The sequence below is a fragment of the Carettochelys insculpta genome, chromosome 17 (genome assembly GCF_033958435.1).
Source record: "Carettochelys insculpta isolate YL-2023 chromosome 17, ASM3395843v1, whole genome shotgun sequence".
NCBI lineage: Eukaryota > Metazoa > Chordata > Testudines > Carettochelyidae > Carettochelys > Carettochelys insculpta.
Genome location: NC_134153.1, coordinates 12014776 through 12029843, shown reverse-complemented (window position 1 = coordinate 12029843; position 15068 = coordinate 12014776). Strand labels below are relative to the sequence as shown.

Below are 15068 nucleotides of genomic sequence, written 5' to 3'. Positions count from 1 at the left end.
AAGTTCAAAATAAACACACCAACTGTTTTGAATTTATTTCAAAATAGTGTGTATGTAGTGTAGATGCTCACAAAGTTGTTTCAGAATAACGGCTGTTATCTCATAATAACTTTGCTGAGTGGCCATAGCCTGCTGGGTTACAGCAAGAGGCAGATACATTTGGTCTCTATCTAAGAGCATCAGACTGGCTATACTGTGTCAGACCAATGTCCATCTAGCCCAGCGTCCTGCCTTCCAACGGAGTCCAATGCCAGGTTCTTCAGAAGGCATGAACAGAAGAGGCAATCACAAAATAATTCATACCCTATGACCCATTCCCAGCTTCTGGCATATGGAAGGTAGAGATACCATCCCTCCCCATCCTGGTTAGTAGCCATTTATGGAGCTATCATCCTAATTTTGTTTGTATTGGAAACTGTTCTAGTTCAGGCCATTCTATCACCTCTGGCAACGAGTTCCATTTGCTGACTGTGAAGAAATAATTTCTTTTGTTTGTTTAAATCTGCTACCTACAAATTTAATTGGGTGAGCGCCTTGTGTTACGTCAGCGATGGAGTAAGTAGTTTCCTTATTCTAATTTTTCAAACCATTCATGATTCTCTAGATTTCTAAACAATCCATTACCCTTTTGTCATTTCTTTTTCAAGCTGAGAAGTGCCAGTTTTGTTACCCTAATCATTTCTGTGTCCCTTTCTGTACCTTTTCAAAATTCAGTATCTTTTTTTTTTTAGGTGAGGCAACCAGATATGCATGCAGTATTCAAACATGGGCATACCATGACTTTATATAGAGGCAATATGATATTTTCTGTCTTATCATGATCATCTAATGATCCTTCAGTTATTTAAAGGACAAAAGCCTTTTGTTATCTTAATCACTCTGCCTCTCTCTCTGTTTATAAACAAACACCCTCCCGGCAAAGGCAAAGCTGGAAACAGCACAGCTCTGGTGCAGTTAAGATCTACCTCTGGAGGTATGGCATGCACTTTAAGCAATTCTCAGGTATGAAATCCAGTGCTTCAATGTTTAGGGGGCTACAGGACCCCCCACCAGCACTCCAAAAATGTTGCTTTTTTTAGGGCGTATGCTCTCTGGGTGCAATTACACAGCAGCCTTATTTTGAAATAAGCTATTCCAAAACAGCTTATTTCAAAATAATGCTACTACACACAAAGGCCATGGCTACACGCTGATATGCATATTCAGCACCTCATTTGCAGAATGGTGGGCACCCGGCCATTGAAAGTGCTGATTTTGAACTAAAAATAACCATGCAGCCGTGAAAAGGTGCCTGATTTCAAAAGCACCGCTCTTCAAACAAGTATTGAATATTCATATCAGCGCCTCATTTGCATTTTTGAATGGCAATACTTTACATGCCCCTTCTGAAAGGGAGGGGCAGTGTTGCCACGGCCACAAAAATGCATTTCAAAACAGCACTGAGCTATTTTGAAATACAGCATCTACAACACAGAACATATTTCAAAATAGAACCTTGGGACGCAATATGACTTATTTTGAAACAGGCTCTATTCCCCCTCTTAACAATACCAATTTTGAAATAGCTATTTCGAAATATGCACTATTCCTCCTAATGGCTGTGTCTACACATGCCCCTCCCTTTCCAAAGGGGCACGTTAATGAGGCATTTCGGAACAGGTTAATAAGGCACTTCCATGCATATTCAGTGCCTCATTAGCATAATGGCAGCCAGCTATGCTTTGAAAGTGCTGGTTTCGAAATGCAGACTGGCTGTATAGATGTGGGCAATTTGAAATAAGCTCCACACTTCAAAATTCCCTTATTTCTAAAACGAATTGGGAATTAAATAATTGATAAACTGGTCAGCCCAGGGGTCAGGAAGGAGTTTCCCACCACAGAACACTGCTGAGTAGATTCAGGCTGAGAACTAGCATGGGCTTCGTATTCCCTCTTGTTTTTTTCTTTTCTCTGAAGTATCAGATGATCTCTGCAGGAGACAGGACTGCAGTCTTCATGGACAAATGGTCCCTTCAGTGGGGTAGAAGAGGGACCAACTGCAGGGCATTCCCACACACACTACATCTTCTCTTCCTCCTGATGCAAGAGATACATTTCCTGGACACTACAGTACAAATCAAGGATGGCCTGATGGGTACCACACTGTACCGGAAACCCAGTGATCGCTATACTACCTACACCCTTCTAGCTTCCACCCTGCACACATAACTAGATCCATTGTTTACAGTCAAGCCCTTAGGTACAATCGCATTTGCTCTGATCCAACTGATAGAGACCAAAAACTACAAGATCGCTACCAACTATTCATAAACTTGAATTACCCTCCAGGAGAAATAAAAAAAATAAATCGACAGGGCCAGACAAATACCCAGAGACCAGCTACTCCAAGATAGGCCCAAAAAAGCCAAGAACAGAATACCAGTGGTCATTACCTACAGCCCCCAACTCAAACCACTGCAATGAATTATTGAAGACCTACAACCTATCCTTAATCAGGATGCCACACTCCAGAGGCCCTAGGTGACAGGCCTGTTCTCTCCTACAGACAACCTCCCATCCTTATGAGGATTCTCACCAAATAGCCACAGTCTATAGCACAGGAATACCAGTCCTGGGACTTTTCCTTGCAACAAAGCCCGCTGCCAGCTTTGTCCATATATCTATTCTGGTGATACCATCACTGGATCTAACCAGGTTAGTCACAGAAACGGGCACATTCTCATGTTCCTCAACTAACATCATATATGCCATCATGTGCCAACAATGCCCAGATGCTTTGTATATTGGACAGACTTCTAACTCTCTCAGACAAAGAGTTAATGGGCACAAAACAGGAATCAAAACATTCCTGATCCACAAACCAGTTAGTCTACATTTTAATGGAGCGGGCCATTCTGTTAATGACTTAAGAGTTTGCATCTTATTGAAGAAGAATTTTCAGTCTACTTTAGAAAGAGAAGCTGCTGAACTCTCTTTCATATTCAAATTCTACACATTAACACGTGGTTTGAACCAGGAGGCAAATTTTCTGGGACATTATAGGGGCTCTTTGGCATACTTGGCTTAATCTAATTCTTAATCCCCACCTCCCCCCCCCCCCCCCCCGTTCTCTGATTTCCTCACCTTGATAATTTTTTTTCTGATTTGTCAACTTTGATTACTGTTTTTGGTTCTCTATGCCTTAAATATTGAGTCTGTTATGGTATGGCTACGGTCTGAAGAAGTGGGTCTGTCCCACGAAAGCTCACCTAATAAATTATTTTGTTAGTCTTTAAAGTGCTGCTTGACTGCTTTTTTGTTTTGATAGTATATAGACTAGCAGGGCTCCCTCTCTGTTAGTCTTCCTCCTGAGTTTGTCAATCTGGTATTTTCAAAAATTAATCAAATGGGCCAGTCACTGAAGGTGGCTCCTAATATAGACAGCTCAGATTAATTCAGCTCTCTTGGTTCAACTGCGTATTTATTTGGATTTTGGTACAGTGAAGATTAATCAGTGCACTGGGCATATGGACCCTGAGAGCAGTACCCATGTAAGCCTTTTAGGAACCTGGACATCTGGAGGAAGCAAGTATAGCTTAGCTGGGGTGGGCTGGTGCTAGGGTTAACACCACAATTTTTTTAGATTGCAGTTGCTTCTTTTAATATCTCAGAATAGCAGATTCTTTTCCCCCCCGCTCTTCCATTTTAAGGGCATAGAATGAGCTCTGTGAACAGAGACAAGCCTTTGAGTGCATCTCCAGAATAGGCATTAGACAACAGAGTGGCAGCATTTTAGTTTCATTGTATTGCTATAATCTATTCAACTGCATCTTAGAACACAGGGCTATGGGCCACATCCTCAGCTTTTGAGAAACTATGTAATTCCATTCCCCTGTCTCGTTACAGGGGGATTCAGCTCATTCTGAATGACCATATGGGATGGGCGGATACACCAAAAGAGCCTGACCCTACCTTTAAAGGCAACAGCATAAGGACAGTGGGATTTACAGCACTGCCCAGAGTTTTATCCGTTCCCAAGGCTCATGAGGAGGGGCTGTTGCTCAGCTTTCTGCACCAGCTACCCCTTCAGCCACTGGGCCAAGGAGTGATGCTACAAACGGCATCTGCAAAACGGGTGTTAGATGTGCTCCCACGGCTGCCAAAAGTAGTTCTGCCAGCCCATGTGCTGTGCAGACAGAATACTTCACAGGGTGCCATGCCTTTCTGCACCCACCCCTACCGTGCCTGTGCCCGAAAAGCCCTGACAGAGCCTGAAGTGTTTGGTCAAGTGGCAAGAACATGTTTCAGTTTGGACACTTACTTGTGTCACTGCAGGCAAGTAACTTTGCTACTTTGGGCCTTAGTTTACCTGGTTTAAAACAGTTGACAATGTAAACATGGTGCGGGGTGCTGTGAGGCTTCGCTAATTTATGTTTACAAAGCACTTGGGATCACTTTGAGTGGAAAGTTGGCGTATTATTAAAGTGCACCTGGAGTCAGAGTCTGGTTGTGGAAGGATGGTTGGGCCACGGTTTCTAAGCCATTACAACAGCCAGGGACTCGCGGTGTGCCCTTAGGCAAGACATTCAACTTTTCTCATTTTCCCCTGTGTGTACACCAGGGATAATGGTGTTTACTCTCCTTTATGAAGCACTGACTCCTGCACCCCCCATACTTCTCAATCCCCTGCCCTGAGCCTCCCCCCACCCCAACTACCTGCCCTGTGCCCCCCACACTCCAAGCACACTTGAATTTCTTACACATACTGTTGTATTGCAGCCCCCCAGGCCCCTTGGGGGAAGGGATTTATGATACCTCAGTATCTTTTAAGAAATTGAAGTTACTTTCACCCCTGAAAAAAGATTGAGAGAAGAGAAGCTCTTCTCACACCACTGAATCTGGCAAGCCACATGGAGATTGCTTTTCTTCTAGCAGCTCAGCCCCAAGCAGCCCAGCTATGATTCTCATTCTACATTTTACTCTCTGTCTCTCTCTTTTTTTTTTTTTTAAACACACAGAGTATAGTGAAAGATGTTGGGTTTTCCACTCTGTAAGCAGTTTAAATTTAGAAGGCTTATTACCATACACCTTCCAGCTAGCATTGTGACATTGTTTAATCTGGCAAGGGGCCAATTTCAAACCATCACTAAGCTTGCTGAAATCATGGAGTTACACCAAAAATGCATCTCACTCTTGGAGAATATGTTGGGGGTTAAAGGTCGTTTCAAATGCCATTGGATGACAGCTACAGAACAGGGGTTGGCCAATACACTCAGGAGCAGTGAAATACCACTCAGAACAGTTGCTGCACCTTTCATAATGAGAATTCCTGTTGTAAATGTCACCAACAATATTCCAGGCCAGATTTTCATGCAATTGCATGTTTTATTGTTACCACAGGAGATCATGTAAGTATGCAAGCCTCCTACTGCTAAAATATCTTACCAAGTTACCACCATTGCGCACTTCATTCCGAAAAGCTTATCCCTTCTTTCATTCCTTGGAATTGTTTTCATGAAGTCTCTTTACAGGGAAAACCTTTAATACAGGTCTGCAACTTTAGGCATATCGCGCCAAAGAAAATTTTACTGTGGCCCTCTAAGGCTACTTGAATGGGGGTAGATTTGTTAGTAATGGGTCATATCTTGTGACCTAGAAGCACTCTCCATGACAACTGTTCCCAGTTCTCTCATTCCTGAACAGTATTTGCTCAAAATTGAATGAAATGTTCAAGAAGTTTAATGTCCATGTTCAATAAACCACACATTTAAGCCAATGGCACCTCCCAAATAATAACCGCACTTAGCCAGACAAGCAATATTTTCAAGTTAACATTAAGGTATCAGGGCTGGACTTTGAGACCTGGACATTAAGAATAGGATTTACAGAAGTGTTCAGCATCAGTCCGCTTCTATTTCCAAATGGCAAAACTTCCATTAATTTTCAGGGGAAAATACATGGGGCAGAGGTCAGCATTTTTCAAAATTCCTCTGCTGTCTATAGAATGGTAACAGAATATGAGCAAAAGTGTCCCCCAGCTCCTCACCATTTGCACCTGAGAACTCTGTTGTGGGGGTATCCTGTAAAACTGAGACTAAAGTGCAGTCTGCAAAGCCAGTTCATTCCTTGGCTTCTTTGCTAATGAATTCTGGTATTTTCTGTGCTGTCACAAAACAGCTGGCTTGGGATCGTCTATTGTACACCTTTCTGTAACTCCCATCTGACGTTGATTGGAGCTGGTAATGCAGAGAGGAAAGGGTCCCCTTCCAAGCCATTCCAATTCCCCTGGACTGACACACTCCAACATGTAGCATTGCTGTGGGACATGGGATGATGCAGGAGGTTCATGATGTGCGCCAGCTCTGTTTCCTAGATTAGTGGTTTGAACCTTGTCTTCCAGGCTAGTTACCAGGAGTCACTGCCACTGGAGAGCATCATCCTGCTTTCCCATAGCACCATAAGATGATAAGCCCAGACAGTCCACATATCTGTTGGCAATCTCAGCCTTAGCACCACTTTTATGAATGTACACAAAGTTGCCCATCCCATACAAAGGCAGATTTCAGTCATGGTCTAGGTTTGATCCTCCAGTGCCCACTCTTTATCCCTCCATTTCTGACCTTAAGAAAGGAGGCAGGAGTTCCAGGCTCACCTTCTGACTTTTTTTCCCCCCCCCTCATTTCAATGGTCCCAGGTACCTTGCCAAGAAAATGCAAGAAAGAGCTGCTGGCTGTAAAGCTACGGAACAGGCCAAGCAAGCAGGAGCTGGAAGACAGGAACATTTTCCCAAGGAGGACGGATGAGGAACGTCAGGAAATCCGGCAGCAAATTGAAATGAAACTCTCAAAGTAAGTCAGATTAAGAGATGGAATGGGGCGATCTTTGTAGTGACGACATCTCTGCAGCAATCCTCCCTGTGCACACACCCCTCAGTGCATTTCCCAAGGGGAATCAGGCAGAAAGGCACAACATGCCTTGTTTTAGATTTCTGAACTCACACACTACACTGTGGGTTGGTCACCTGATCTCCTCCTGAAATCAGGATATTCTGGCTTAAAATACAAAGCAAAACAACTCAGTGCAATGAGTTAGATTCTACCCTTGGAATGTCTGCCAGAATCTCTCACTGAAGTCAGTCCATTGTTCTAGCTCCCATCCTCTTTCATGAACACAATCTGCCACCAAAGTATACAGCTCTGTCTGCTCTTGTGCTGATCCACACAGCCGCCATCTTCAAACCCCCATGAGAAGAAGGGAAAGCTGCAGAACGCACTGGTGGAGCTTAATGGGCCCCATTTCAATAAGGATCAGCCGGCTGCAGTAGGGCTTTCTTTGCCAGGAGAGATATGCAGCAGTGCAGATCCACAGATGGCTGAAATCTGGGCTAATTGCAAGGGTAGGAAAGACCTGTTTCCTTTGAGTAAATACCTTACAAGCTCTTATTCAGTGTCTGAGGGCTCAGCTGCAGAGGCAAAACCAGTATTGCAGTTAGACCTTATAAGAAGTGATTTACAGAAACCATTAGATTTAAATTGCATTTTTAATAGCTAAATTTGGATAATTTGCAAAACCTGAATATTTTAGTTGGGGGCAAACGAATTGTTAAATTATCTGGGCTGTGCTCTCCCACGCTGGAAGAGGCCGTTCTGAATGGCTGCCAAAACGGTTGCTGTCCAACTCAGAAAGCTGAAGAGGAGTCTGTACGGCAGACTCATTAAATATTAGTAATTGGAATTGGCTACTTTCAACAAACAGTTGCTGTTATTGGAGCAAGAGCTGGGACAGCTCTTCAGCCTGGGCATTTGATAAGCTTTTGTTTTAGAGGGTTGGGAAGGCGGTATAGGTTGATGGATCAGAGGACAATTCCTAACAGAGAGGCGTCTATGCCATGAAACACACCATCACCTTTGGTCCCTGTGCTGGAAATCTCAGCTAAAAAAAGACCAGTGACTGAACATTAAGAATAAAACTCGTTAAAATACTTTAAAAAAGGTAGTTAAGCTTCAGAGTATCCTGTCCTGCTGATAGTCAATACGGAGCATTCATTTTACAGTGCCTTTGTTTATCATTGTTATTTAATATTTGTGTGATGGTAGCACTTAGAAGCCAATGGATAAGACCACCATATCTTACTAGGCACTGCACAAACACAGAGTAAAATGCAGAAAAAGGATTTAATACGCAAGTAGAGTGAACAATACAATGGCTGACAATCATCCTGTTAGCACCAAGATCTGCAGCTGTATCACAGAGGACATTCCACCATATACAACAGTCTTGCCAACAGCTCAGGAGACAAAGTGAAAAATACACAGGCCTGATCCTTTAAGCCAGGAGCAGGCAACCTTCGGCCTGAGAGCCACATGCAGCCCATTGGATTTGTGTGTGGGGCCAACAATACATTTTGTTTATGGCTGCCCATGTGCAATGTTGCCAGATTCTGCTAGTTTTCACACACATTTTTTTCCTACCAATATTACAGGAGTGATACACACATAAACAAGGGCATGTGAAGTGAGGTGTGTGTTGATTGCACACAACATTGTGAGAGCCATGAATTCCCTCTGCATCCAATGAGTCTGCTGCTACATTTTAACTGTCACACCTCGCAAATTCTAGGGATGCAAGTGCAATTGACAAAACTACCCTATCCTGGGAGACCCTCTTGATTACAAAAATCTTGCAGCACACCGACATGAAGGAGGGCCACTCATGTGACCCACTCACAAGCCTCGGCTGCCTCACTGCCATAAGCCCTGCACCCATGAAATATCCATTTGCTTTCCTGAGCTGTTAGAAGCATAGGTGCATTTTAGGCAGGCAAAAGTCCCTGAGCTGCAATTTGACCAGGATACTGGGCTTAATAGTCTTAGCTGCTTGTGCAGAATTACAGTGTGATCTGTAACAGGAAGCCAGGAGCCTGATTTTAGAACCACCTGCATCAGAGGCATAGCCGTGTTAGTCTGTTTCCATGAAGACAATGAGTCCTGTGGCACCTTCTAGATGAACTGATTTATTGGAACATAAGCTTTCATGGGCAGATGCATCTGATGAAGTGGGTCTTTGCTCATGAAAACTTATGCACCAATAAATCTGTTAGTTTATAAGGTGCCACAGGACTTCTCATTGTTTTTGTGGAAACAGACTAACACGGCTGCACCTCTGATACAGATGGTGTCAGAACTGCAGATGGTTTGCAGAACTCATCTGACACACTTGGAAAAGTGCCCTCTGATACTACACTGGGACACTTGTATAATCTTCACAAAGCATGGAGGAGTTTTCACGTAGTGAATCGCCAACATCTCTTCCTGTTCCAGCTCCTGGGGGCTCCTTGGAAGCCTCCTGCCCAACTCCCAGCCAAGCATGACTGCTTCACTTGTACAGAGATTGTGCTAGCTCTCTCAATATGGGGTGGCTGCAGGCCATTCCCTTGCTTTGTGGGCACCAGTAAGCTGCTTTGAGGTGGAAAAGAAAAATTAGACAGAACTTATGCCTGAAATTAGTGTCAATATAAGTGTCAGATCAAGAGAAAGATCATAATGAACGATCATGGCTGGAAGATGTGGAAAACAAGGTTTGGTGTATAAACATGAAGACGACAGACAGTTAATGAGGAGCAGTCTGTGATGAAAGTTATTAATCTGGGAGGCGATATCTAAGGATGGCTGAAAAGACAGGCTCATTCAGTGTAATAGAAGGCATGCTTTCGTTTACCTCCCCTTTCTTCCCAGAACTCAGCAGACTGAGTGCCACTCATGCAACAGAAGGTTCAGAGATTGCTAGAATAGCCTGCTATGCAAAGCAGATTGGGGCAAGTCCCCCACACAATTTCTGAGCATACATAAGCACTGGGACAGCTTTTTTTTCCACTCGTCCACCAGAATAGAACATGACGATGCAAACAAACTCAGCCAGCAGAAATATCATGAGGAAATATTTTCATGCTGAAAGACACGTCATAGACAATCCCATCTTGAACATACAGAAATAGGTCATGTCCTCGGGATATCCCACCAAATGTCTGACTCACACTTTGGGGTGAGCCACAGAAAAAACGGAGTTTTCCTGTGCCACATTTCACACTAAACTCAAGATGTAGATGCACGGCATTGGTCACTTCCGTTCAGGTGGTGGAGGTACCTATGCAGTGCAAACCTGGGTTGAGATTTTCAAATACCCCCTAAATCCATTTCAATGGGAGTGCATGGCTAAATCCCTTAGCTGGCTCTGAAAATCTCAGTGGTGATCAATGAAGCATGTACAGGGCTTAAATTCCTATAGTGTTCTTCAAAACTTCCCTGGCCTTGCTTAGTTCCCTTAGGCAGGGGATACTGGGGGCTCAGACCAGTAGGCTGGGAGTGTGGGGGGAGTGCAGGGGTCAGGGTTGGGGGATGGTGAGGAATTCAAGGCAGAAGGTAGGAGCTCAGGGAATGGGGTGGGGGTTGCTGATGGCATCTCTACAGGCCTGCCCGGGAGGGGTAAGGGCTGTGCAGCCTGCCCACTGACTTGTCGCTGGGACTGCCCTGGCTCCCCAGGTATGGGGCACTTGCTGACCCCCATGGTCATTCTGGGTCTAACTGGTCCCTGTTCTTGCTGCTCCCCTGTGGTCATTCATTAGTATAACTGCCCCTCCCTTTCCGTTTGATAATAATCATAATCCATACACCTCCCACTGTCCTAGCACGACCAAACTCTGACCTTGCTTGAAGTTATGATAAGAGGGAGCTGCATGCCACAGGCAGGCAGGCAGATGCACTAACTCTCTCAAATGTACAGTAAATTTCCCAGCTGCACCACTCCCTCATCCTCAACATGCTATAAAAACTCCAGGGACTTTGAAAATCTTTACCTGAGCACTGCTGCGCACAGCCGAGTTTAGAGATGTGGAACTCCCTAAACAATTCTCAGACATACAGAACTCCCTTTATTTTAGGATCCAGCACCTGGTTCCAGGGGAAATTGCCAATCTCTCTGTGGTCTATGGATTTCAGCATCCCACAGCTACTGTTCCCATGTGATAACTCTGTTGGGACTTATGCAACAATAACTCCAACTGTGCAATCCAGTTACAAGCCTGTCCTCTGCACTGTAAGGGTGTGTCTAGAGATGTGATCCCTGGCTTGCACTGACATACATGTGCTAGCTCTCACTGAGTTAGTGGGCTAAAAATAGTGGTTTAGCCTCAGCAGCATAAGCAATGACACAGGTTCGTTACCACAAGTACGTACAGATTCTGATTTAGGGCCGTTTGCCCATGCTTAGCAGGGCTGATAGCCACTGTGGGCATGGGGGCAAGGTGTATGGGGGCCCTCCCCACTCTGGGCCCCTGGAAGGGGCAGAGCGCAATCAGCCCTTATCACTGCCTGGAGCATGACACTGCCACCTGGCCCTCAGAGCTGCATGTAGTGGTGAAGTGGCACTTCTGTAGCATTTCAGAGGGGTCTAGGGTTCCAGCCACCAACATTACCACAGCAGCGGCAGCGGGGAGCCTCAGGCCCCTTTGAAAAGCTAGGCTCCTGTGCAACATCCACTCAGCCCTGCTCCATGGGTGGGCCTGCCCATGCTGCCACTCGCCTATGCTCCTCTGACGCCACTGCTATTTTTAGCACTGGCTTGATCAGAGCTAGGATGTGTACGTCTAGGCTCAGCTCTAGGTAAAGACATAGCCTAAGAGATGAGATCAAACCAGGAGGCTGATGATACACTGTTTAACAGCTGTGTGATTCTTGATAAACTAGTCAGTAGACAGGCAGCTTTGTTCTGGGTACATTGTTTACCAGTGGTATCCTCATGGAATCAAAAGTAGCTTAGGATCGGTAACACACTCCTTCAAGGCCACCTTTAAATCACTGGCTTTACAAGCTCAGACTATTTCATGAAGATACTGAAATATTGATTTTAGAGTTAATCAAAAAAATTAGAAAACTTTTCTCAAAAAACATGATTCAGAGACTCATAGGGCTGGAAGGGACCCTAAGAGATCATCTAGTCGAGCCCCTGCCCAAAGCAGGATCAACCACAACTAAATCATCCCAGCCAGGACCATGTCGAGCTGGGACTTAAAAACCTCTAGGGATGGAGGTTCCACCATCTCTCTTGGTAACGCATTCCAGTGCTTCACCACCCTCCTGGTGAAATAGTTTTTCCTAATATCTAACCTACACCTCTCCACCTGTAACTTCAGACCCTTGCTCCTTGTTCTGCCATCTGTCACCACTGTAAACAGGCCCTCTCCATCCTGTTTAGAGCCCCCTTTCAGGAAGTTGAAGGCTGCTATCAAATTGCCCCTCAGTCTTCTCTTCTGCAAACTAAATAAGCCCAAATCCTTCAGCATCTCCTCCTAGGTCATGTGCTCCAGCCACTTGATCATTTTCTTTTCCCTCCACCGGACCCACTCTAATGCATTCACATTGTTTCTGTACCGGGGTGGGGGGGACCCAGAACTGGACGCAATACTCCAGATGTGGCCTCATCAGTGCTGTGTAGAGGGAAATAAAAGGTTCTCTAGATCTGCTGGAAATGTTTCTCCTAATGCACCCCAATATGCCGTTAACCTTCTTGGCTACAAGGGCACACTATTGCTTCATATTCAGCCTCTCATCCACTGTAATCCCCAGGTCTTTTTCTGTCACACTGCTACTTAGCCAGTCAGTACCCAGGCTGTAACAGTGCTTGGGATTCTTCTCTCCCAAGTGCAGGACTCTGCACTTTTGTTGAACTTCATCAGATTTCTTTTGGCCCAATGCTCCAATACTTCTATGTCATTTTGGACTCTATTCCTATCTTCCAATAGGGAAGATATCCACGTGACCCACTTTCTCAGAGTCATCTGCATATTTGCAGAGAGTGCAATCTATCCCATCATCCAAGTCATTAATAAAGATGTTGAACACCACCAGCCCTAGAACCAGTTGTTGCAGCACTCCACTTGAAATCCACTGCCAGCCAGGCATTGAGCCATTGACCACTATCCTTTGGGCCCGGTGCTTCATTAGAAAAATGCCAATAATCAAAGATTCTGGATAAGTTCTAACTGATACAATAGCTGAAACATATTAGAGCTGGTGGGAAGTCATGCACTCAATAATAAATAAAATAAAAAACGCTGATAAATAGTTACACAGCCAGATCCACGGCACCTGTCCTGCCTCCAACTTATCAGACAGCTTCCTCACTCCCCATCAGAACTGAACGCTGAAAACTACTTAGGCAGATCCTGCTCTTATTCCAGTACACGTCCACTGACTTCAGTGGAGATGCTCCTGACTGATATCAATGTGAACAGGGGAGGAATCTACCATTTACTTTTTTTGTATTATTCACTAGGTTTATTTTTATCCCTCTGCATTCCCTCCCATTTCTAATAAATAAGTCAGCCACTTGTTGCTATGGAAATGTGCCCTTCCTCAAATGACAATACTCCATGTTTCCTCAGATTGCCTCATTCTGTAGCATTCACCTCTCACTAATTTATCTGTCCCATTTGCCATAGGCTATGACAGATACTGATAATAGTCTATTGCGTGCGAGGCAATTGAGGTTCTGATGCACCAAGCTCCTGCCATTCCTTCTTCGCCTTCACAGTGTGTTCTGAGTGCAGATAAAAAGGCCTCAATGGCATTAAACGAATTGAGCCCATTATGTCAAAGAGTTAAAAATATGATTATTTGCAACAATTGCTCTCTGTCTGACAGGCTTACTTCATTTGATAGGGGATTTACGCTGAAACCCAGAGCAACAAAATGATCTTTAGAATGAAGAGCAATGCGTAGAAAGGTTGTTTAATTGATGTATGACTTTACAGTATTGAGACTCCTTAGGAAAGTTAGCATCTGAACTGCCAGGGTGACCGTTACAGCCACGTATCAGAGAGGTAGCTGTGTTAGTTTGTATCTTTGAGAACAAGAAGTCTTGTGGCACCTTATAGACTAACAGATATTTTGGAGCATAAGCTTTCGTGGGCAAAGACCCGCTTCATCAGATGCCTGAGTGGAGGGGGTGGGGTGGGGTGGGTTTCAGAGGGGTATTTAAAGAGTGGGGTCCGAATAAAAGGGAGGGCCAGAGCTGACAAGGTCTATTCAGTCAGGGTGGAAAAGGCCCATTATCAGTAGTCTGTATGAAGAGAGAGAGAAAAAAAGTCAGATAAGGACAGCCACAGTATGCCTTGTATGGGCACACTTAGAAACACTCTGTTAGTACTTTAAGTCTCAATGAAAAAACAAATTCCAAGAATAAATTATATTTGCAATTTTCACTTCATGTTCCACTTCGCTTCCTCAGGTGTTTGCATAAGTAGACACGATGCATTAAGCAGTATTCAGCTGGGATGTGCAGAAACAGGAGCTCAGCTGTTACAGTGAAGAGTGCTATATAAGGGCTTATTTAACCAGACAGCTGTGGATATGCACTGGACCCCATAGTTCCATACGTGGATCCAATTTGAAAATGTTGGCTTTGGTACACTGAGGCAAGCTGAGAGCAATTCTCCTCAGTGCAAGCGCTAGAAGGCAATTTTCCTTATACATCGCTGCATGGTGCCAGGAAATTAGTTGTTCTAGGGCTGTAGTGTTGTTCCTGAGTGGGGGTGGCAGAAAATATCCCTCACCTAGCTGTGAGGCTGCAGCTGTCAAACTCTTTGCCCTTTGCCCAAGTCAGCTTCTACCACTGTACCATTTAGCGTGGTGGGACTTTCACGGCACTATCCCATAGTGAAAAGATGACAAACCTGTACTGTATTGCGATGGGGACGGGATGAAATCATGGAATTGGGCCAGAGGACATGTTCCTCCATGTCCCTGGCCAACAGCTCCAATGCACTACACAAAGATTGTGATAGCTTCCACAAAACTGCAACCAGGAGACACTAGAGAGAGTGAGAGAAGCGCAACACTGCTGGGCACAAAGCCATGAAGATAAACTTTGGGGAACATGGCTCTCAGTGTCATGAATCTGTGGCCCTATGCTGCAGGAGAACTGAGAAACCCCATCACAACATCCCTCCGCACTGCCTGCTGATGTCTATGTTCACAGCTAATAACTTTTTGTTTGGAAACTTTGAAGATTAGACTCAGAGTCTTCCCAGGTCT

At 44.6% G+C, this 15068-nt stretch overlaps 1 protein-coding gene across 1 annotated transcript in view; it reads left to right on the top strand.

Moving 5' to 3' along the window:
• Positions 1 to 15068, top strand: part of PHACTR3 (phosphatase and actin regulator 3) — a 191113-nt gene that overhangs the window by 131984 nt on the left and 44061 nt on the right. Inside the window, exon 8 of the mRNA XM_075012157.1 lies at positions 6674 to 6827. Coding sequence (XP_074868258.1) covers positions 6674 to 6827 — 154 coding nt within the window. The remainder of the gene's footprint in view (positions 1 to 6673; positions 6828 to 15068) is intronic.